Below are 25,492 nucleotides of genomic sequence, written 5' to 3'. Positions count from 1 at the left end.
TTTTGTCCAGTATTTTAAACACTTTTTTCCAAAGTGCTAGGCTTGTGTCATATACCTTGTGGAGAGCAAAGTGGGGTTTGTGATTTGCAAAGTGCTTACAAAGATCATTTACAGGCAGTTCATTTTCAAGTGTGTCAGCTACACAAGAGCAGTGTAAAATGGCAATGTGAAAAGAAATACCAATAAACACTTGAGAGAGACGGATGGAATTAAAATACTTTCAGTATTTCAGTCATGGTCCTGTTATTTTCATTTCCCAGGGAAAAAAACAATTGAGAATTACTGCTTAAATGCAGGATTTACCATATCAATTTAGGCCTTTTGTGTTCTATGTTCCCTTTCAAAAAAAGGGGAAATTGTCACATTAATTCAGTAATTCAGAAGGTACAGAGCTGATGATTCTTATCACTGAGATTGAAGATGTTGCTAGAAGTGTGCGCCCAACTTGTATACAGAAGCCATTTAGTTTCCTTATTCTGTGATTGTTTCTTCCATTAACACCCTGAATTTCTCCAAGTGTGTGTGCACGTTCCTTATTAATGGCTAGGTTTGGGTCCACACCAACTGGGGTTTGATTATGTAAATCTGGTTAAGTTATAATCTTCCCATTTCTTAGAGCTGTCTAAGCCTGTAGGTACCTGAGTTAGTTTTATTACTCTTTACATATGTGGTCAGTACCCATGTGACATATGTCTGGTTGTTTGACCTCAGTTGCCCACCAGTGATTCAAAACTGCTTCTGCAAAGATAATTGCCTGTCTTATGTGTAGGGCTCTTCTGAGATTTGGGGTGGGGTGAACAGATACTTTACTGTAGGGGGATAGAATATAAGAAAATAAAGATAGTGTAGAAAGTAATCTTACCCCTAAGGAGTTGCAACTGGGCCAATTATCAAAAATTGGGAACAGGCCTGACTTTAAGAGACCATAGCTGTAACCAGTGAGAAGAAGAGTGCTATAAAAGAGTGAGGTGGCTGGTTGAGAAGGGAACTGGAGTTAGTTGGCTGCTTTGTGAAGAAGAAAGAGTCAGTGCTCTGAGCAGCTGCCCATAAGAAACACCAAGAAGGTATGAAACTTTTTGCAATAAGGAGCCAACAGTATGGGACCCCTGCAATAAGATGAAAACACTTAAATCTCTGACTGGAAAGGTCAAAGGTTTAGATGTGGTCTGGCCTTTTATTTGCTGTATATTCTAGAGGGTGCAGCATTCACTAAAGCATGTGGAAGGCTGTTGAGCCTATATTCTCCACAGCCTGAATGGCACTGAGCCCGTATCCCCACAGAGTGTACAAGCCCCAGCTTGTGGAATATCCTGAGGTGCTGTGGTTTTTGTCCTTCCTCTCAGATATGGTAGATGTGAGAAGATCTCCGATGTAAACATTGGGGTCTTTAAGTAGAAGGGTGTGTAACAGTAGTTCCAGACCTCCAAAAGCAGCCTGTAGAACAAAAACAGTCCTTAGATTCTACCATGAGACTAAACATTTCCACTATTCACCACAGCCCTCCCAAATAATTTGGGATGAATATAAAAGAAGGAACTTCAGACACAGACTTGAAAATTAATATTTCTACAAATTGTTGTAAATAGAGATAATAGGAAAGGTAATGTATAATCATAGCATTAAAAGAATGGAGGCAAAAATGCTAATGCTAAGAAGAGATAAATGTTATTACTGTTGTTACTGCTACTTTCACAGAATCATAGAATGATAAAATGTTTTGGATTGGAGTGGTCCTTAAAGACCATCTAGTTCCGGCTCCCCTGCCACAGGCAGGGACACCTCCCACTAGAGCAGGCTGCACTGAGCCACATCCAGCCTGGCCTTGAGCATTTCCAGGGGTGTGCCATCCTCATAATTTGACTGGTAAATTAAAAGAAAACCAAGGGCCTATCATGTGTATTAACAGAGGCTTTCTTCTCAACCGCAGGAAGGTGAGAGATGCGACTGGCGTGGACATCAACATGCGCGTCGGAGTGCACTCCGGGAACGTGCTCTGCGGCGTTATCGGGCTCCAGAAGTGGCAGTACGATGTCTGGTCCCATGATGTGACCCTGGCCAATCACATGGAAGCTGGGGGAGTCCCAGGGTAAGAATCTTCTCCGTTACCCTTCAGACACGTGGATTTTTCAGTCATGGAAAAATTCATAGGCGCTTTGTACTAAGCCATAAGCTTTCATGGAGATGCCTAAACTAATTCTTAGGTGCTGTCTTGAGAAAAAAAAACCCAAAAAATAGAACAAAACTGAGGCACTCAATGTTTTCTGTGATTTAAGAAACAGGTTTTTTCTGGATGGAAACCTTTGGATTTATGCCCATTAGAACTTCTAAAATTTAGTTAGATTGAGTGCAAAAGAAGTGAGCAGCAAATAAAAGGTGTATACAAAAGCAAGTAAAAAAGGTTGATCAGGTTTAAATGATGCTTTTGATCAGTATTTGTGACTTTGTCTTTCTTCTAAAATATAATTTCAGCCGTGTTCACATCACCTCAGTCACCTTGGCACATTTGAATGGAGCTTACAAAGTGGAAGATGGGGACGGAGATGTGAGGGACCCATATCTGAAAGAGCATAATGTTAAGACTTACTTTGTAATCAATCCTAAGGTTAGTAGTACTTTTATTTTGTCGCCAGTCATACTTGTTTTTGAACAGGACCACTAATCTCTTTATTGAATAATTCACTACAATAAGATATTGATCAGGGCTGTCATTGATGCCTACAAATATGTAATGTTTGCAGTGCAAATGTTTCCCGCTCTTCAGAAATAAGTCTCTGATGTTTCCCAGCAATATCATTAAGAATTGCGGTTTCTTAGCATGTCTCCATTTATAAGCCCCTAACCATGGAGATCTGTGGTGCCACTGCTGCACTGCTGCTTCAAAAGGTTGTGATCACAAAGGCTGACATCACCTTTTGTCCTCTGTAAACCAGGGAGAGAAGCGAAGCCCTCAGCACCACATTCGGCCTCGGCATACTCTGGATGGAGCCAAAATGAGAGCTTCTGTCCGCATGACCCGGTACCTGGAGTCCTGGGGAGCTGCCAAGCCATTTGCACACCTGCACCACAGGGACAGCATGACCACTGAAAACGGCAAGATAAGCACCACAGTAGGGGCCTACTTATGTCATTTTGTACAATACAGCAATGTTTGAAAGGAAAAAGCTGCTCACTGCTAAATACCTGGTTATTTCTGGTAGAAGATGATACTTGTAGTTGTGCAGGGCATAAACACTGTGAATTTGCTGGAAGCTTTTCCAGTTTTGGATTAGGGTGTAAGTGCATCCCTGAATTCAAAGGAGTCTGGCACTCTTATTGAAGTACAAAATTTGACCCTCTGAGCTCAGACCCCCCACCAAGTCACAGCATGTGCAGTGGCTCCTCTTCGTATTGTGGAAAGATATTTTGAACATAAAGCCAGAATGCAACACCTTTAGGAAGGAAATCCTTTAATACGGAGAAATTCCTAGAGATTTATTGGCTGTTCAGCTACATTCTCTGTTTGGAAGATGGCCAAACGTGGAGCAAAGGCTTTGAACTTAGAGTAATCCCTGTGATATTTTGAGGACTTTATTCAGAGTACCCCAGGAACCAAATCCATACTTACTGTAACATCTACCTTTTGAAGGCACACCTACAAGTCATTAGCTGTGGTTAAAGGCCTGAGTTTTAGAGTACTGTATTTCAACGTTGCATCTTTTACACTAAAATTAAAAATTACTTTTTAATTTTACTAACACTCTTATGCTGCTGTCAGTAAGATATTGATGATCTACAGCTTGTACATTGCATTATCTTCTACCTCTTAAAAGAAAATGTATGAAGGTAAATTCTGATAGTTTTCAACATTGGCATTTAGTTTTTTTCCTGTACTGGTGAGATATATTCTTTTATTTAATAAATATAATGCATGAGAATGTGGGTTGTGACAGGTCAATTACAGGAAGTACCCAGCCATCACTATTAATCACAAAAAAAATGTGGCTGTGATGGCTGCCATTGCTATTAATTAAAAAATAATGACCACTGTCTCTGTATTTGGCCACTCAGGTCTGTTTTTTTCAAAACCATTTAAGATTGGTTTTTGCTGAAGCTGGTAAGAGTTTGGGCTACATCCAAAGAGTGGTGACATTGAAGTCCTTGTGGTAAAGCAAAACTCTTGGATTCAGACTGTTGTATTAGTTTATCCTGTATTTATACAGATAGACGAGTTTTATTCCAGGTCACTCGATCTTCACTTCTAGCTGGATTTTTCTTTTAGACAGTTTTAATTGAATGCTAAAAGTATTTACACTGAAAACTTTTCTCCTTACTTGACCCTGTTGTCAACACTGTCCTAAAAGCAAATTAATATTATTAAAGTCTAGTGTAATTAATAGGGTTCTTTTTGTTTGTTTGCTTTTTAGGATGTTCCCATGGGGCAATATCATTTTCAGCGTTGCAGAGAAAGGTAAATCAATCTTAAAAAATTACTTATTCATAGAAAGTCCATATAAATAGCTACACATTGGTATGCTTTCAAATATTGAGGGCCATTGCTCACATAGACTGTTTTTTATGTAAGTGCTGATACCTCTTACATAAAGAAGGGCTATGGAATCAGATTTGGCAGACATCTTTCTTATGAATTGCAAATTCACTTCCTGATAACAAATAGCTTTATTCTGAGTTGGTATGTTGGTGAACTATTACAAACCAAGTACTCTAACAGTGGGAAGAAAATTATATACAGGAAAATTGGGAGGAAGCCCAGAGAGGGGTAAGAAAAGAGAAGATGGAAAGGGCTGTTAAAAGTTTTTCTTACAACAGCTAATAATATGTACTTAAAGAGACATTTTGTGTATTTGTTTAATTGCTTTGTATTTGTATTGTGGTTCATTATTTTAAAGCCTTTAGTATGTTTGCAGTAGTAGATATTCAGAAGGTATTTTGTGGTCTTTTATAGTGCTCCTACTACACAAAATGTTTGCAAGATCACAATAGCTTAAAGTTTTCCTAGTGCTACTTGGTACCTTGAGTAGGGCAAGATGGTGATATCATCAATACTGTGAAGTCATTTAAATGAACCTCCTAAAAATTTGAATTGTTATTGTCTCTAGTTGCTATGCAATTACCTAAAATATTGTACGTTCCAGAAGGTGAACAAGTTTTGACTGAACATGCATGATATTAATAAAAAGAGTCTAATTCTAAAACTGCACATTTATATTTGGACAGTATGTCCAAAGAGTTTCTATCAGTCAATGAAAGACCATTGGACTGTGGCATTTGGAAATAATTCAGTTCTGAGGTGTTTTTGCTTTTGTGTTTCCAAACACTACTCCAGAGGATATTCAGAAGGCACAAAAAATGTGTCTTTATACCATATCATGGAAGGAATTTCTTCCATTACTGGTGTCTAATGTTCATAGTGAGGCAGACATGTAACCAGGATTCTAGATAAGCTGGTTAATCATTGTCACAGGATAGAGCTGCAGTGATCAGAAGCACTTTGAAAATCAGTATTTTATTAGAATATGCAAATGTAGGGTTTGAAGCTTGACTGCGGGCTTCTGTTTGTGTGAGTCTTAGCTCTTATTCATTACACAATAGTCTTATGTTGTTAAGGACCTGCCAAGAGGATTAACTGTGTCTGGGCAATGTCTATGCATTTTTCCTGGGTTGTTTCTGTGATTGACTTCTGTGAAAAGCAAGTTTTAAGCAATTTTTTACCTAAATTCACTAGTATTGAATAGGCATGAAATCACTTGTGTAATTTTTTTAAGTTTCTGTAGGTCCACTAATACAATTGCTGTACTAATTTGAAACTTACAACAGGTTATCAGTTTTAGAGAAATAACCCAAAAACTTGATGTTGAGGAAAATTTGTGTTTGACTGGGTTCAATTTGTAGGTTAAGAATATTTTGGTGAGGAAAGAGTCAAATTTCAGATCTGACTAATGACTTCTTAGAAAACACTGGTTTTAAGTTAGCAGTGAATTTAAGTTTTCAAATATAGACCTCACCATCAATATTTGAGATATGTCATTTTCAAGGAAAGCACAACTACTGAAAGGATTGATGATTGCAGGAATTTATGTTAGCAAAGGTGAACCCATTGTGATGATCCTCTGTTCGGTTCATGCCGAGTCCAGTCAAAAGTAAAGAAGCTTTTTTTATTGCAGATGAGTTACAAGGCTCATAAACATAGTAATATTATGTGAGCTTGAAATGAATTTCAGTCAGTGCTCAGTTTTCTTATTAAAAAGAGTAAAGTACTTCCAAGAAGAGTTAGCAGGATTTTGGTGGGGTATACCTATTATGCCTCAGTGCACTAATACATTATGCTCATCATACAATTCTGACAAGGTTTTTTAGGAAAAAAGCTGCAAGAAACAGGAATGAATGCTTTATGAATTTGAGCATATTCCCATTCTTTTTCATGAATTCATAATACTGTGGAAGACTTTTCTTTGACCAGAATTTCTTGAACTCTCTTGTTTTTTTATGAAATATTTTCTCGTGTTTGTATTTAAGTGCTCCCTAATAGCTAAGCTCTAGATTTGTGAGTGTGTGTGTGTGTTTGTACATGACACTGTGGCTTATGATGTTTTTTTAAGAGCTTATTAATAGGATCATTGTGCCTGATGCCTATAGTTGCTATTGCAGTATAAATGTTAAAAATTGATGGTAAACTCACAAGTTTATGATAGCTGTTGTTTTTGACGTGACTTCCCACATTTTTCATTTCAGAACAAAATCACAGAAAAGAAGATTTGAGGAAGAACTGAATGAGAGGATGATCCAAGCCATTGATGGAATCAATGCCCAAAAGTATGCCTTTATCCTATATCCTTTGTTGTCTTTGTCCATTCCAACTTTGATGTAAAGCTGCAACAGAGGGCAGTGTTTAATATTTTTTTGTTCCCACATGCACACCAAATCTGAAAACAGTAAAGGTGTTACCAATACTGGTGTAGGATGCCCTGCACATTTTGAAGATAGGCTGTAAAGTGACATTTTCTCCTATATGAGATAAGACAGTGCCTGTGAATCATGCTGTGACTGAGGTATTGACTTGTCTTGATCTGCCTGGCAGAGGGAGTTTGCTCTGTAACTGTTTGTCTGTAGGCTCATGGCTGTGACACTACAGATTTATCTTACCTGGGGGCAGAGAAGTAAGACACAAGAAATGACTGGCTCAGTCAGAATGATTTTCACATCAGAATGATGTGAAAATTGATGCTTCCTAATTGTCACCGAAACAGTTCCTCAGGATTAGAAACTTTCCCTAAAACCATAGTTTAATGTCTCTCACTTGGTTGCTTGGTTTCTTAGGGAAGGTTAATCTTGATGGCATGTTGGAATTGCTGGGTGAAAAAACCTGCCATGTATTTTTTTCCATGTCCTAAGAAGAGCTGGAGGCAGTATGAAGTTTTCTGTTTCCTGGTGAATAGATAAAGCTAGAAAGAAATCAATTTCAGTCCAAAATAAGTGTTGAAGCTTCTTATATTTCTCTGATGAAATAAGGGAATTGCAATTCAAACATGTGGACAATAATTGTGATGAATTACATGTTTCCCCCCCACTTCTGTTAGTCAGAATCTTAATCAGCTGAGTATGACACCTAATTATTAAATGTTCCTATGTCACATTGGGTTTTTTTAATCTTTTAGTCCTATTAAATGGTACTTGGATTTAGGAAATTTTTTTCAGCAATTAGAAGACTGTTGATATTTTTATGTCATAGAGAGAACACAGTGAAATAGGGTAGGTCATGTGTTAAGCAAAGCCTTTTGATTATACTAGACTTGCCTAAAACAGCTATATAAATTTTGGCAGGCTTTTTGTGTCTTTAGGTATACTTGCTCTGATAAAAGGATTTCAAAAATGATGTTTTGATGTCAAAAGTAAAGCATCTGTATAAATGCATTAAAATATTGATGTGACCCTACTGTATGTTGTTTTATCTTAGACAATCCCTGTCTTATCTAATTAGCACATAAAATTCAGAGAAACTTGGTAAAAAACGTTTCTGAAAACGCTTCATTGCATTTTGTGAATTACATGGGAACCTGCAGAAAGATAAGAAATGATTTTATATATCAGAAAGTTTGAATGTCACCTTCCAAAACTAAATTCTCTACCTAGCTCTGTATTGATTTGCTGAATGAATCTCTTAAAAGCTATGATTCAATTGATTAATACTCAGGGATAAGTTATGAAAAGTGCTGATTCCTCAAACGTCAAGGTAATTCAATAATAGTTTAACTCTGTGAAGCCTAAGTGCACAAAAAAAGGTAAATAAAATATTTCCTACATTTAGGACACAAAACTAATCACATTTTTGTTTTCTTTATTATTGTGCGTATTTTTGTGCCTCAATTTTTCATTTGTAAAATGAAAATAACATTATTAGCTAGAGTGAACACGTGGTTGTGAAACTAAACAAAAGGTTTTGTGAATCAATGAGAAAATTTTAAGAAAGTCTATGAGAAAACTGGCGTTTCTAAATGTTTTAAGTGTAACATTTGGATTGCATGGCAAATAAGTCTGACTGAATAAAGAAAATTTAAAAAGAGTTGCCAGAGTGAGTGCAGAACAAAGAGCTTCTGTGCCTTAGCCATTGATTAGGATGTAACATCACACTTTCTCCATGGGTTTCTTTTCCCTGTATCTTGAACAAAGCACTCCTGGCTCCAGGTGCCTGTCCTGCACAGGCTGGGGATGAGCAGCCCTAGCTAAGCCATGCCAAGCCTTGGTGCTTAGAGGAGGACATGAGATGGAGGGATGACCATCTGCCAGCTAGATATCTACCTACAGAGGGCTGAATATGTACCTGCAGAGGGGGCTGAAGTAAAAACAGGTTGCTGTGCTAAAGGGACACACTCTCTTTGCTTTTTCCCTTTAAGTCACAGCGCTGCTGTTTTGTGCATAATTCCTTGCTGTACATTGTCAAGCAGTACAAGCCCTATGAAACCACATACCTCTGTGGATACAGACAGAATTCAGATGTCTGTCTGTGTTGTTCCTGGAATTGCAAAAGAATTTAAGCCAAACTTTGGTACCTAGTTTCCGTAGAGACATGTCCTCATGTACTTGAAAATACTTTGGTGATTTCCAGACCCATCAGGGAGTCAGGCTGAAGGCAGAATTTTTTAGCCCTTGTGTCTGTGCCAAAGTTGTGTGACTTTGTGCTCCCTCTTCTGAACTCAGTCTCCACTTCCATTTGTGTTGTGCTGTTTCCCTCATCTCTGACCTCTCAGTGCCTGCTATGTAAAACCAGTACAGGTTTTTTTGTGAACTTTTAAGAAGAACTAAAAGCTTCTGAAAACGTGAGCTTGTGATGTGGAGTATGAGGCAGCACGTGCTCTAAATGGCACTCCTGACTTCACATGCCATCAAGTGTGTAACCAAATTGGGCCCTTGGGAGTAGATCTGCAGAGAGAACTTTTTAGCAGTGTGCTGATGGTAATTAAATCAATCCACCTGTCAGATACCATTGGAAAAAACAGGAAATTTGTTAACTATTTGGGGAAGAGGGTTACTTCTTATTTAATTTTTGTAACCAAATGGAAAAAACTTTCATTTTCAGTTTATCAAAAATATTCTGCAAACTGAATGTTTTTTCCAGTATATTACAGCTGAACTCAAACAAAATCATGCTTTTTGTACACCAGCCTTTCAGTTCTCTTTCTTCTCAGAGTCCTAACTGTGATCACATAGATGGGAGCCATTGCAGAGCAATAAGGGAAATATATTTTTAAATTAAGCATTCCGAGAACTGAATATGTTTACAGACCCTTTTTTTTAATGCAACTGATTGCACAGGAACAGTCTCCCAGGCAAGGAAACAAATATTTTCCATTTCACAAATTAAAGCTAATAGCTTACACTCTGCTCTGTCCACTCCTGTTCTCCAGGACTTTAATTTAGGATGTGTTCCACTGTGGTTCACTGCTGCTACTTATTTGCATTACAGACTGTCAGTTGAGAAATTCCCTTTTATTTAGGAGGCATTAGCTACACTACTAGTTTAGAGCCTAATTTAACATTATTGCTGGAAATGTTGGAAAAAAATCTCAGTCCCTGCTACTATTGTTCAAGCTCAAGTACTGCATGTCCACAGAACTATTCTGTTTAATTAATTTTTTGTTTTCAAATTTCCATTGTGCCCTTGAGGTACAAGCAGCCAAACCCTCTTGACATTTAAATATTCTATATCTTTTCAAATGTCTGTTAAAATAGATGTAGACTTTCATATTAGAACATCTCATTTTGGAAAAGTTATGTCAAGCTTTTGTCAAGGTTTACTTAGTTTAAAATTGGTTTATCATTTCAATGCAAGTATTTATGCTATTTCTCATGTTAAAGCAGGGAAGAAGGTTTTATAATCAGGAAGAAGATCAAAATTTACCTCTATAGTACAGAGCTGTGGTCAAGAAACAGAAACAGTTCAAAGACAAAATCCCTCCCCCTCTTAATAATTTTTGTTACATTTTTGTTTGCAATAGGAGTTTTTGTAAGTGTAGCTTACCTACCCACCACTCCTGCATGTTGTAACAGTGCCTTTCCTAAAGGAACCTTGTCAAGGCCTGTTTTTGTCTCAGGTCCTCTTCTGTCCGTTGGATATACTGCAGTATTTTGGACATGAGTGGAATATCACTGTTAGAGTTCCATCATATAAATCTCTCCATCCATTCTTCTTAGGCATGATCAACAGAAAAACAATGGTTCACCTGAGCTTTTTTTTCATGTGTACCTTAGCAATAGAAGCTGAAAAGGAGAGGGGATTTTCAGTCTCCACTTTACTGACAGTGAAATTCACCATATACAGTGCAATACACTTGAACTTGCTTAATTCCAACTTATTTTCCTATTTTGCTGCATTTCAGTAATAGAAAAGGACAGGACTGTTTTCTTCCTATGTCGGTGTTAATGCTCTTTCTCTCTTCTAGGCAGTGGCTTAAATCTGAAGACATTCAAAGGATATCACTTCTTTTCTATAATAAGACTCTGGAAAAAGAAGTAAGTTATTTTCAATAAGTTCAGTAAGTCAGGCCTTTTCATTGTTTTGTGGCCCTGTGGACCTTGAGTGTATTTGTACTCACTGACAGCTTCATCAGGAAGATTGGGGAGTTGCCTCTTTCTGCTTTCTCATGAGCAGCTGATGGCAGCTGATGGCTGAACAGCTATGCTTCCCTTTGGGGAAGTAAGAGGTAGGTTGGACCACAACTGGCTGTGTAAATTGGTGAATTTGATGAGAAGGGGCTAGAGGAAGTATTGCCCTGCTGTGCTCACACTGTCCAGCAAGTATCCTCTGTGTCCCATGTGGTGGCTGAATACATACTCAGTTATTTTTGTAGATATCTTTCAGTTCAAAGCATCCAAAAGGATTTTCAGATTCTTTCACAGCTCAGCAGAATAATTGTTACAGCCATCTGACAAAGGCATGTGTTGCTTGGCAGTGCACTAGGGTGGAAAAGGTTTCAAGGCTCCTTGAGCCTGTTTTGAGGACTTCCTAAGAGAGAAGAAGCAAGACCTGGTGTGGTCTCATCCTTGGTGTTTGGGGGTTCACCGATTGGAACAAAGCCGTGCAGCTTTGTGCCTGTCAGCACATGAGATTTTAATGTGGTTGTTACTAACCAATGAATTCTGAAAGAGAACTTAAGAGAAATACATCATTATGTGTACTTTGGACAATGACTTGGGAGAAAATTTGGGAGCTAAGTTATTTGGCTGAGTCAGTGATCCCAGTAGAAGTCCAATATCTTGATGTAAAATGCTGTGGAACAGCAAAGAGCTAATTGTTATTTTTGGATCCATCTTTTTATATCATTTTTTGTTGCCTCTTAATGACTCACGAGTCCAGTCTTGGCTTTAAAGAACTTAGTAAGAAGTCTGCTTTTGATTTAAACAGAAGCTTTTCTGGCCCTATGGGACCTGAAAGTACAGAAAAATAATAAAGCAAAACAATTGTTTAACCTAAGGAGTGAATTGCTTGCCTTCATTAGGAAATGCCTGGAGAAGTGTGAAACACTGAAACAAATTTAAAAGTAGATTGGAATTCTATGAAATTTTAATAGCAGCTCAAAGTTCAAAATCATTGAACAGGACCACTACAAACATACTCGACAGGTGGAAGAGCAGAACTTGCTGCAGAGGTCAAGCAAAGACATATTTGTGCCTTGTAATCCAGTTAGATAAGTGATAAGAATTGATTTTAATTTTTCATACAATTCAAAAGTAAAAAAAGCTGTTGTGTTACCCAAGTGAGTTTCTACATATTCATGTAAAGTTTGGTGCACTGGTTTCATAGGCAGAACTTGGCAGTAGCACAGAGGCACAGCTGTGTGCTTGCAGTTGGAAGGCACAGCTCATGCACTTTCCATTTTCTGAAGTTTGCATCTCCAGCATTTTGTGAAAATAATCTTTGGTATTTTTTTCTTAGTAATTAAATCTTGAACTTTTATCTTTTGAAAAAAAACCCAAAGCAACCTAGTATAGAGTAAGTAACTTTAATAGCTACTTAGATCATTTCCCTTTGAGTACTTAATTGCTTTCAACCTAGATATATCTATCTCAAATAGCAGAGCAACTCTGATAAATATTTCATTGCTTAATTCTCATGTCTCTAGACAGACTAATTAGAGATAAATAGATTTTTCTCATGACAAAACAGATCAAATTGACTCTCTCCTAAGAATATCAAGTGTTTAGTAGTAACATAACATTAGTAGTGGACATATGAAGCCTTTTAACAAAGACATAAAATATTTTAATTGAAGTAATAATATAGGTTCAGTAAATATCAGTGTGCTTCCTAGCTATGCTCTGTAGCACAGGTCACACTTTGCTACTTTTTGTGCTCAGAAGTTTCCTGTCTCAATTAATATTGCATTTTTTGTAACTGTTTCAGCCCATTCAGTATTTATCAATAATTGAAAATCAGTTTGAGGAATTAATCACAAAGAATTTTGAAATCTGAAGAATGCTTGGTCATTCCTCAAAATATTTTAACTTATGTTTTAACTTTTTCATTTTGGTGGGTTAGGGGCTTTTTTTTGGGAGGGGAATTTTTTTGTTAATTAAACTTTTTATATTGAGTTTGGGATATTGAGTTCAGTGGAGGAACAAGGCAAAACCATTTGACACAACTGTTCTTCAATAAGCAAAAGTTTTAATGCTATGTCTGATAATCCCTAACCATGTATGTGTGGATGTGAAGTCACTGAAGAACAGGAAGTTTACTGTTGCTAAGATTTGCCTATACATATATGCATCTTTAAGCTGAAAATTCAGTTGGGTGCTATTTTATCTGCTTTGGCAATTGCATTTTTAACATTTGCTTTTATTTTCTTCTAGTATCGAGCAACTACTCTGCCCGCATTCAAGTATTATGTGACTTGTGCTTGTCTCATATTCTTCTGCATTTTTGTTGTACAGATTCTGGTATTGCCAAAGTAAGTGATATTTAGTGTGTACTTCTTCCTATGTATATTTGCTCATTAGTGTAAAAAAAAAAGAAATACAAGTAAAAAAACTGGGATTGTTAGTTTACATATGTCAGTTCATGGAAATTAAATTCAACAGAAAAGACTGGGGATTTCAGCCAATGTTCAAAGTTAGGCTTCTTTCTAATTTTAAACACTGTTGATAGTTTTATGCCAAACATTAGCAAAATTTCTTCATTCCTTTTAGTTTCTTTCATTGCATTTAAAAATAAGTGTGACAGTTGGACATTAGAGTGAGACAAAATGGATTACAGACTTGTCACTGTGATAAATCACTGTATTTAACTTATGACTATGATAATACTCCTATACTGAGTATGAAAACAGAGCATTAATAACCATAAAGGGTACATTTATAAAGTTAATTTTGGAATACTAAAATCCATTTCTGGAATAAATCTTTTTATTAGAATTTATACATTATGAGATGATTTATATTTGTGCTTCTTGATTTGTGCTTTCTACAGAAAGCCTGAAAACTGGAAGACAATTCCAATATAGGATGTTTTATTAGACTTCTTAAAAATAAATTTTGTGGCTGATTGTTTACACAGTGAAAATTTGGTTTTTGTTTTATAGAAATTGTTTCTAAAGCAAACACTTCATATTCCCTGTCATATAGTAATTCTTAACTCATAGTCCTTTCTCCTGAAGAGTACTTTCAAGATTATTATTTATAACCACAGTTGTGTAATTGGTCTTGTTCTGTAGTATTTACTCACATTTTAATTCAAAGCCAGAAGGAAGTGTTAGGAAATTATAAATTGACTTTCTATCCTGCAGACTTAGAACATGTATAAAGCTTTATGGACTTCTATTCAGATGTTACAGCAGCAATTTCCCAGCAAATTTCTCAAATGGAGGCACAAAGCAAGGGACACTCTTCCAAGAATTGAGCAGTATCCTGCACATATTTGAGTGTGACTTTAAGCATTATTAAAAATATGAAGTTAAGACATGGTAAAGTTTATTTTACAAGCTCATACTGTATTTTGATAAGTAAAAGAATTAGTTCAGAGAAACTCTTGTTTTGCCACATCCCAAAAGGCAAAGGTGAATCTAACTGCTCCCAGCCAGCAGTATGATTTTTTTCGTTTTTATTTTAGTAATAAAAATTAATCTAGATTTATCATCTCTCTTACATGTGGTCAGACATTCGTTTTGCTCTATCCTTACTATGTTGCTTAAACCAATTCTTTATCTCATTAAAATTGATCAGAATATCAGTGAACTCTAGGGAGCTGTATTCAGCTAAGGAAAATATCCTCCAATTTGCTGGTATTTCTGTTATTTCTAACATCAGAGCAAAAGACACTTAAAAATGCTTTGTCATTTTCATTACCAAAATGTTAAATGTCTTATGATCCTTTTGTAGGGCTGCATATCAAATTGTAAAAGCAAGAGTGTAAAATCAGGTATTACAAATACATGAATGGTATTCAGCTTCAGGTGGTCTGTGGATTATTTTAATAGATGTAAAAATGGAATCCAGAAAGGGAAGGTATTATACAGGCACCTGCAACTTTCTAGAAACTTAGGAGCTTTGCAAGTTAAGAGCAACAACAACAAAAGCTGAAAAACCACCAGTGTATGTAGTCATCGCAAATGCAACTTCAATTGAACATACTCCAATGCTGCAAATGTTATTTCCTAATAAATTCTATCTACCCTTATTGTTTTCTTCCAAAAGTTCTCCAGGATTTTTAAATGGTGGTCTAATGAACACAGGGAGATGAACTAAATCTGTCACTGGGTTGTATTGATTCACGATTCCATTAACCTGATTCTGCAGTAGTGTAATATCATTGATTTCTGTGCAGGCACACAGTCTGCTACTTAAAAGTAGATTTGGAGATATTTGATGATGGATAACATCCAGCAAGTTGCAAGTACTAAGTAATATTTTTAAGATCACCAGACATTTTTTTCAAGGCTGGAAAAATTTATTAATGTCTTAATTTTCTTGGGGTTAGTAAAGTGATGTAGTGTTTTAATAATAAGCTTTACACAAAGTGGTAATTATAAATTTAATCAAGAAAACAATATCTTGAGGTGAAATATATGATGAGGAGTAGGTCTTCATTGGCATTAAATAAAAGCAAATCTTTACAGTTCCTTGGAACAGGCCTGCAGTAGGTCTCTAGAATTCTTGGTTTACCAAATGAGAGAAGTATGCCTATTAATTGACAGCAACCCTACACTCTTTATTAAGCAAACAGAATTGGTACTAGCATGGAATTGGTACTGTTGGTTTTTTGAAATACAGACTGGTGAATTGATGAAAGTATATTTCTATTGAACAGGAGGTACTTCTTATAGTATTCAAGTAAGGGATTGTGTTTAGGCTACATTTAAGATTCTTCCAAAGTCTCCACTCTCTGAGGCCATCGTGTTCCTGAGTCATGCCAAACTAACAGTCAAACATGGTTAGGAGGCCTTCACATTATATTTTTGATCAGGCACAAGTGAATTTCTTCATAGGAGAGGGAGTACTCAGAAAGTTTGCCTGAAAGCAGGCACAGAAGATAGAAGATGGTATAAGTGAAAGGAAAGCATTATTACTAACTATTTTTCCCCTGTATTAAAACAAACAACAACAGTTCAAGTGGAATTATAAAACTGAACTGATACTGTTTTAACATTGAAACTGCCATACAGTCTCCATAGATATTGAATCTTTTGATGGCTTAGTGAAAGTATCAATGCCTTTAAGAAATAAATAGCTACTATTAGATACCAAAAAAGTCTGAATTCAGTATTGGCTTGTATAATTGTCAGTTGCAGTGGCTTCATTGTGATTTTATCCCCTCAAGAGAATTTGCAGTCTTATTGTTCAGAACATGGATAGCAATTATCTACAAGCTAAGGAAATGCTCTGCATTAAAGGACATGTGCCAAAAGTCACATATTTTCCTAGAAGTTACAAAATTGTAGGAAAAAACCCACATTCTTTACTGCATTTTTCAATATCTTTATCTTCACCAGTAAATTTCTGGTTTTCAGTTAAATAGTTACTGAGATACACATAAATGTAATTTTTTTCCAATCTTGTACCATTGATAAAAATGAATTGTCCGAAGCAGATATTTCCTAATGAAACCAGAAAAATGCAAGGTTAGCAAAGATCATAAATTATATTGGCATGGAATTACCTGAAGCTTGAAAAATTCTCATATTGCTTCCTCACTTTTCGACTGTCTCTCTGTAGTTTATGGTCAAGGGTTGTCCTGTTTGGGTTTCTGGTGGGGGACTGTAGCAGGGAGCAGAATGAGGTCATTCCTTGAAGCATAGAAGAGGCAGTTAAACACTTACCTGGCTTATGCAATTTCAGGTGCACCTCTGACTAAATATTCTGCCCAAATCTGTCAATGTAATGCATTTGGTAACTCTACATAACAAAAGCAAGGTTGGTTTACTGTAAAGACCTGTACTTGTTTTCTAATGTTTCAGTGACAAAAAAGAAATCATATTATGGCTTTCCTATGGTCAGTGCTTCAAACGAGACTTATTTATGGTGGCACTTAATTGTTAGCATTTTGGTTCTCTTCATACTATTTTCAGCCCACTTCTTTTCTTCTAGGAGCAGCATGAAACCATTTTGTCTTAGCTTAAGTGAAACAGAAGTCTTGATGTTCCCAGAAAAAAGAGGGTGTGGGGAGCAAAAATACTATGGGTTTTCATCACTCAAATCTGGATTCTAAGATACCACTTTTTATTACCTTCAGTCTTTTTCTCTTTGTCCTGTTCACCTTGCTGTGTAATTCTTGTGCTCCCTCAATAACATCATTGATTATGTGAAGCTGCTACAAAGACCTTTTGTTCTTGTCTGTTGCCCGGGAGATTAAGTACTCTTTGCATAAGCTCTCTTTATGCCACGTTAATTTTATTTCCCTTGCTCTCCAGTTTCTCAAACATCTTCATTTCTTCTGCTGAAAGGATGCACTCCAAACTTGACTGATAGGGCTATTCTTGTGTTGAGCCATTTTTTATGGTGTGGAGGCCCCTTTCTTGTATTCTTCATATACAAGAATAGTTATATAAGATATATATAAGAATAGTTATATTTTGAAATGTAGGAAAGGTTCTTTGAATGTTAATTAAGGATATATAAGATTGGCAATGTTTATGTATATGTAAAAAATAAACCTGTTTCTTTCCTAACTGGCCCTGATTTTAGTTTCCAATTTTTTTTTCTTTTCTTTCATCTCTTCTGTAGTTTATGAGAGTTTTCAATTCCTAAGAGTAGAATACTAGTTTTAATACTCTGATGTACTGCTTACTGTCTCAGTCTCAATGAGAAAATCTTGGAGAACATGTATTCATAAACAATAATGATCTTCAAATGACTTTTTAAAGAAATATTATTTCATAATTAATATATGTTATTGATTCTCAGTCATTTGTTTTTCATCAGGTCTGCTGATGCAGCCCAAAATCTGATGATTAATACTTAATATATAACAAGTTCTCTGAATGTTTGGAAAGGAAGCTCATTAAGTACTCTCCAAAATGCTTTTAATGTCATCAGATTTGTTGGTGATGTTAATGCTTTTTTGTTCTTTCCTGAAAATATATTGTATAACACTTGTTAAAAAAGATCAATATGTTTCTTAATATTTCTGGCAAATAATGTCTGGTAAGGTAAAATGTTTGCTGAGGCTCAAAGGAGTTGAGAATTATTTTTTTTTTTAATTCTGTAAAAGTGTCAAATCTGGGGCTAAATCTGAAAGCAGGTACTCAGGTGAGGGACTTCATGACTGCATCTAGGTCCCATGCTTAAGCAACTCTGTTGATCCAGAGCTTCTGGTCTTCTCTTGGCATTCATTAAACATAATTAGGTTCCACTGGATCTTTCCTTAAGCAGATGTGCTGAGAAGCTCTTACATGGTGCCTGATGGAGCAATTATGCTCTACTGTGGTGTTCCTAGAGAGAGATTTCCACATTTGCAGAATGAATGAAGGAAGGAATGAATGAAGAAATGCCCAGATTGTTACTGATTCTCTGTTTACTGAGTATCCAGGGATGCTGCTTTGGCTAGACCTTCCTATTTATAACACACAAGAAAAGGATGAATGATAGCACTGAGTAAGGAGGATCAGCATCACAGCTTCTGCTGCAAGACACTGAAAATGGACATCACTGACCTGTGCAGTTTTCTGCATTTAGGGGGGAATGTTCACCACCAGCAAGTTTATTTTGTGTGTCTATTAGGCTCTATTATTATTGTAAAATCAACCAAAAAAAAAACCAAAACTAAAGCATCAAGGATCTTCTTTAGTACAGGCTTTCTAAAGTTAAAATGAAACAAAGCATTGCTTCTCTTAATGTACTCTGTCTTTATACATGTGGAAATTATTAGCTTCTCATGTTAATAACTTTGAAAGTTAGAATTAATTTAATTCAAGCATTCCTGAAGTGAGAAAATGGCTGGGGAAATGCCTGTCATTCAGGAGAGGGTTTGAATTGGTTTTCCATGGTGTTGATGTTTGGAAGTTGCAACTTGCATATAGTACTTTTTCATATCATCAGTATTATAGACAAAGAAATTTCATGTTACAAATGTGTAACCAAGAAATTAATACCTGTTTTCCTTTTCTTCTAGAACATCTATTCTTGGAATTTCATTTGGAGCTGCATTTCTCTTTCTTTCCTTCATTTTGTTTATCTGTTTTGCTGGACAGCTTTTGGTAGGTATTCAAGGAAATCTAATCCATTAGTTGATGGGTGCTTTGAAATAACATGTTCTGATTTTGCCAAGTCACTCTGCCTTTGCAGAGTACCAGTTAAAGAAGCATTTTCATACTCAGGCTCCTGTGGACATTCTTTTGTCCATGTTGGTTTCTTGTAAAATGTCCTGATTTATCTGAAAAGCAGAAAATGCCAATGCAGTAGTTGTCTGTATTGACACTAATATTCTGTTTCTCATATGAAACTGGATCATCTGAGAGGTTTTCATTATTGTTTGATAGATTGCCTTTTCAAATTTTTTTTTGCTATTGTGCTTACAGGAGGTGACTTATCCTGTGATTGCTTTAATTTGCAGGACTGTGTATTTGTTTAAGTATTGTATAAGACCATTTTCTGAGTTTAAAGAATATTTCACCATAACAATTTCATTTGAAATATAAAAATGTTTTAGTAAATTTCCAGTTTTGTCACTGTGTGGTCCAGGTGTTGTTATAATACCTATAAGTGTATGTAATATTATGATGAATTTAAGAATTTAATTCACTATTTGAGCAAACCATTTTGCCTTTCAGCATGTCTCTCCTTTCAGTTCTCAAATAGATCCAACACAGAACTCCATTTACAATAAGGATAAGGAATTTCATGATTTGTAACAAAGTGAATGCAATTTGGATATGGCATCCCCACTTGTCCTCCTCTGTCGTTGCATAAGTTCACATAGAGAAAACTAGAAGATCTTTTATTAAAAAAGCACATGGGAAAGACAATTACTTCAGTATGCAGTAAAACAGTATGACAAGGTAGTTAAAGAAAAAACCCAGAGGAAGTAGGTTTTTATAATTTCTCTCTCTTATGAGGCTTGTAATTAACCAGGACATGTTTTTAATAAAATATAATTAATATACATTTTAGTTACCTTTCCAATAAGTTAGGGATGCTGCCACTGCTCAGGAATTAATCTGAAATATAATGCAACGATAATCTTAAATATTTTTAATCACTAGAGTGAGGTCTTAGAGGTATTGCTATTACTTGACAGCAAAAATTAGTTCTTAGGTAATGTTATACTTGACTTCTGTTTGTTATTGACAGTAAATTGAGCATAAAATGATCAAGTCAGAGTACAGTTCTTGAATAAGCTAATTTTAAAAAATCCTTCAAGGAAAAGCCAGCCTTTTCCAGTAGGAAAAATAGGTGCTAATGAAATGGTATCAAGAAGTGCTGGGGCATACATTCTCATGGGCTTTTTATTTATAGTGTTACTTAGAAGGAATACAAATACATTTTTCTGCATTTAAAGAGATGGCTAAGCAATATCCCAAGTCAGAGTTGTAGATTTGGGCCACTTGAATAATATCTGACACCTATTTTCAATGCCTTTTTGCCCATGTCACAATAAGTACTGTAAATACTGTGAATAGCAATGGAGACCCATCATTGCATTTCTGATGACTTGCCAGTTGTCATGTTCTAACCTCAGCAACTTGAAGAGGAGTTATTTATGTCCATGTCTTTGTGAGTTCAGCTGCTCTAATACAGAAACTATGCTGTTAAGAAGATTTCAGAAAGTTATGACCATAGTTGATGCCGTGTTGTCTTTCCTTCATGTGCATGGATGTAGTTCTTAAGATGACGAGAACCCACCTTAAGGTGACAAGAACCTAGGTCTTCCCCACAAGGTGGGAAACAAGCAGTAGGTTTTCCTTTCCCTTGTTCTCTCCCTAAGATTTCTTCCTTTATGTCAAAATCCAAGTATTGTTTTGCAGCTTTAACCACAGTGACACCCTATGTTATATTTTGGTAGCATATTTATTGCACAATCTGACCCATCACTGTAAATGTGGGTTTTTTTAGAAGTAAAAGTCTAAAATTTCAAGGAAACTAATAGTGATATCTGAGTTTTCACACAACAGTGACACTGTTAACAGAAATCAGGCTTTATCATCCTAAGGCTGAATAGATTTGGGTTTATTTGGGGCTTTTTCACACATCTTTTTCTAAAGAGGTACATTTCGAATTCCCTTATAGAAGGCTCGTAGTAAATGTGGATTTGCTTGTGTGTACATGCACTTAGACACAATTACAGAGTTTAAAATCACCAAATATCTCTCATCTAAAAATGCACCAAAAAACCCAGGAATTTTTTGTGCCTGTCTGATCCTGAGAGATTAAATCTGGTGAGTTAGCTACAGGCACTCGCCCAGCTGCTCACTCACTCTGCCTCACTCAGAAGGATGGGGTAGGAAAATACAATGAGAAAGCTCATGGCTTGAGATAAGGCAGGGAGATCACAGACCAGTTATTTTCAGAGAACATGCAGATTGAACTTGGGGATAATTGATGTAATTTATTGCTAATTAGGATAGATTGGCATTGTAAGAAACAAAACCAAACATTAAAGCCACACCATTACACCTCCCTTTCCCAAATTTACCTTCACTCCTCTGCTCCAGATTCCTCTACCTTCTGTCAACAAGTACAAGTAGGGGAGAGTGGTTGGTGCATAGACATTTCTCTGCTGCTCCTTCCTTTCCCAGTTCCACCCTACTCAATTTTCAGGACTCCACAGGCTGCAGTTCCTTCAGGAACATCACCTGCTCCAGCACAGATCTTCCATGAGTCGTGCTCCAGCATGGAGCGCCTGCTCCTCCAGCCTTGGGGTTCCCTCTTCTGTTTCTCTCTTTGTGTTCCCTCCTCCTTTCTCTGCCCAACATTTTGGGCTTGTTCTTGCCCTGGTGTTCCCAACGTGCCCAGCCGGGGTCAGGCCTCACCACCAACCTGAGCTCCAGAACTGCAGTAGCAGTCAAATATTTACAGAGTGGGACCTGAAATGCCAGTAAAGACAGCAAAATCTAAGTTCAGTTTAGGACACCTGGGTATCACTGTGTTATATGTGCTTGTCTTAGTACTTTTGACACTTTGCACTCTCAGTCTTCACCTATTACATGTGGCTGTAACCACCACAGACTAAATCCCCCAAAAAAACAACATTGAACAAATTTCTCTGTGTGATTTTCATTTCATTGGCAAAACAAAAAACTCGGTCCAGACTGTAATGCTAAAATTACTAGCTCTTATAGAATTTAATTGCAATATTGTAAGTATAGATTTATGCTCACTGTTTCACTCTGAGTTTATTAATTGATTCTGCTGTTCAGCAGTACTGCAGCGTGGCCCAGCTCAGTCTGGGGCGAAGTGATAATTCAGCCATTAGAGAAGAATAGGAATTTTTCCATCAAACGATGCAGCACCGTAGAAGCACAAATAAGGAGGTTACAGACTTCCAGAGCCTGTCTTTGTGGCATCCCCTGCTGGTCTTGGGCAAACAGGCCAAGGGCAGGGAGAGCTGACAGTTCTCACAGAAATAGTCATTTGCCCATAGGCATTAAACCTTGCTCAATCCTAGCTAAAATGGCATATATGCTGAAACTTGAAAGGAATTTATATGTTCTATATTCAAATTATTTTTTGTGCCTATTAATTTTTTTAATGGGTTTTTTTTTGGATAGTCGCAATATTCAGAGATACTCATAATCTTAAAGATTATGAATATTTTTAGTCAAAGATCCTTTTTGTCTTATTTTTTCATATTCTAAATGTAAGCCCTTCTTTTTAATTAACTTTGAATATTTTCTTTTCATTTCCCTCGAGGCATTTTTTTCCCAGATAGAGGAATAGAGGACAGTGATTGTCCTTTAGCTCAGGTATTTTCTGTCTCTTCCCTTTATCTTCTTGAAGTACAGATGAGTTCATAGAATACATGTGAAATGCCTCAGACCTGGTAAGTGTTAGATGTGTTTTACCTCCTGCTGTGAAGGCAAGGAAGCAATCATCTGGCACCTAAATAATATGTTGGAAAATGTAATGCATTCAGTGGGGGAAAAAAAACACACTAAGCATGTAAAGGAAAAATCTTTGGGGTAGCTGAGGTAGCTGGCCAAAGAAGTATTTTTCTCAAGCAGATGTTCTTTATGCATTGGTGCAAGTACTGTCTCAAAAATCTATTTGCATTACCTGGGACATACATGCACTTAATTGATGTGACATTCTCTTTGTGCCAGTAACATTTTATTATTATGAAATGGGGTTTTTTTGCTGCATAAGCCTATACCTTGCAAACCTGTTTGACTACTTAAGTTAACAGAGAAGATAGAAGTAATGTCATCTGATCTGGACATGTTTATAGTCTCTCTTAGATGCCCAATTGAACAATGGAATTAGAAGAACACGGTACCAACAGAATAAACAACAGAAAATAACTGGATTCACAGTTGAGAAAGATGTTCTGATTTGAGGTTACTGAAGTCTCTGACAAAGGGCAGCCAGTACATGAGCCCTGTTCCTGCTAGAAGAGAGCATATTATTTACACCACATCACTGCATACAGAGTGATCTTTACCTTTTTTTGCAGGGGTTTGTATTTAATTTTAAAGCAATTGGCATTAGTACTTAGGTACAGTTATAATTACTGTGTACACAAAAGATATTTAAAAGCTCTTGTAAGGAGAGAAATGTCAGCACCAGCACTACTTGGAAATTATTTTCAATCTGGAGTTTTGCCTTTGAAATGAGTGTCTTTTAATACAGAAGTAGATGAAAGATCTAGGCCCTTTCGTTTCTTCAATTGTAAGGCTTTGCCACTAAATGAAGACTAAAACAGGGATGATTAGGCAAGGAAAACCTAAAGAAGCACTTTGGCACCTACAGCAGGGTCCATGAAAGAGGCTCATCAATCCTAAAAGTCATTCTAATGAGTCTCTAGTAGGGGCACTACAACAGCAAATCCATCACCACTTAGTTAAGTACCATGTTCAGACTTCAGGAATTCTTAGAAGTGTACTGATTTCAGTAACAAAAATCCTTCTTCTTACTTCTTGAGTTACATGTTTACAACATTAGTTACATGATTGAAGCCAGCTGAAGAATTGCCTAACTTGGTGAAAACCACATTGTTTATGTCTGCTTTGCCAAAAATTCTCTTTTAATAATTCTTTAAATCCAGCAATGCTGCCCTTTAGTGTTTTTGCCCATGATGAGAGATTGCAGGTTAATTTCAAATACCCAAGTGTGCTTCCTAGTGTGCAAACAATTTTTCCTATGATTATTAAAAAAGCAGAAAAGCAGAGAACATCCAGATTGTTTTCAGTGGTCTGTACATGTATTACCTGAGTGCTGATACCTGTGATGTGCTAGTACTGGAATATGGGCTCAGATCAGAGCTCCTGTTGTGTGAGACAGTTTTTGGATGGTAGAATCTCCCTTGGAGATCGAGACTTGGCCAATGTAGAACGCAGCATTTGGAAATCCTTCCTCTAGTTCAGTGCCCTGAGCATTGTCCTTAAAATTTCTTTCAGGTTTGAGTCTTCTCGGAGCTGGTGGCTCTTAAATGTTTCCTGAGAAAAATTAAAACCTTGATGGGAGGGACTGAGAACACCTTAAAGTAGCATATACCACAGTGACTGTATGTTTTCTTGAGTGAGGAAAGCAGCACAGGAAGTGCCAGGACTGAACTCTGACTGCCTAAAGGCATATTTGTATTTACTGTTAGATATTCACTGTTGTTAGATATTTATCTATTATTAATTACCTGTTATTAGTAGATATTTAGAATAGAGACTCGACAAGGTAAAGACCTTGTCAAGCCTCTATGGGGGCTGAAACGATGCCTTAAGTTTTAGCTTTCACATTTTTCAGATTCTGTGCTGCCTTGGTGTGTGACTCTGAATTTCATATAACATGTTAGCAAGTTCTCTCCACAGTTTAGTTAGACAAAAGAATCCTTTTCCACTCCAAGAACCAAGGACTTAGTCACAGCTTGGGGCACAAAAAGTGTAAACAATGGCAAATTGAGGAGAGCAAATTGGCAAGATGGGACTTCATAACCCGAAGCTGTAATTGGATAATTAACCCCAGTATGTAAATGGACCAAAATTTATAAAAGTGTGAAAACTTGTGAGCGATCATCCATCTCGCTTCCATCTTGGGTCCATCTTGGATCCATCTTTGGTAGAGCGATGGCTGGGCTCTTGTACTGCCCAAGGTGTATCCTTTGAAGACCTTTTAATAAATACCTATTTTATTCCTTCTTAACTCTGTCCAGCCTCTGTTCCAGGTCAGCCTGGAACACTGCTGTGTTCTTTCCTTTGAATGACACAGCTGAAGTGAACCACATGGCCATTTTAACGTGACCTATCGTAAAGGATGATTAACACTGCAAAGTATGGTGAAATTAAAAACGTGATGCTGACTTTAGTTTTTGCTGTTATTTCTTTATTCAGGATTCTAGGTTTTGTCCAGTCACTTGCATGAGGTA

At 36.6% G+C, this 25,492-nt stretch overlaps 1 protein-coding gene across 2 annotated transcripts in view; it reads left to right on the top strand.

Annotated features, from left to right (window-relative positions):
* Positions 1–25,492, top strand: part of ADCY2 (adenylate cyclase 2) — a 203,965-nt gene that overhangs the window by 138,818 nt on the left and 39,655 nt on the right. For both annotated transcript variants that reach the window (XM_071454599.1, XM_071454607.1), the window contains 8 exons: positions 1,928–2,086; positions 2,470–2,602; positions 2,931–3,107; positions 4,404–4,447; positions 6,730–6,810; positions 10,935–11,004; positions 13,342–13,439; positions 19,094–19,178. In XM_071454599.1, coding sequence (XP_071310700.1) covers positions 1,928–2,086; positions 2,470–2,602; positions 2,931–3,107; positions 4,404–4,447; positions 6,730–6,810; positions 10,935–11,004; positions 13,342–13,439; positions 19,094–19,178 — 847 coding nt within the window. The remainder of the gene's footprint in view (positions 1–1,927; positions 2,087–2,469; positions 2,603–2,930; positions 3,108–4,403; positions 4,448–6,729; positions 6,811–10,934; positions 11,005–13,341; positions 13,440–19,093; positions 19,179–25,492) is intronic.

This window comes from Agelaius tricolor, unplaced genomic scaffold, assembly GCF_023055355.1.
Source record: "Agelaius tricolor isolate 1412-34295 unplaced genomic scaffold, bAgeTri1.0.p SCAF_2, whole genome shotgun sequence".
NCBI classification, from domain to species: Eukaryota; Metazoa; Chordata; class Aves; order Passeriformes; family Icteridae; genus Agelaius; species Agelaius tricolor.
The sequence above is the reverse complement of the archived record's forward strand: the minus strand, read 5'-3'. Positions and strand labels throughout refer to the sequence as shown.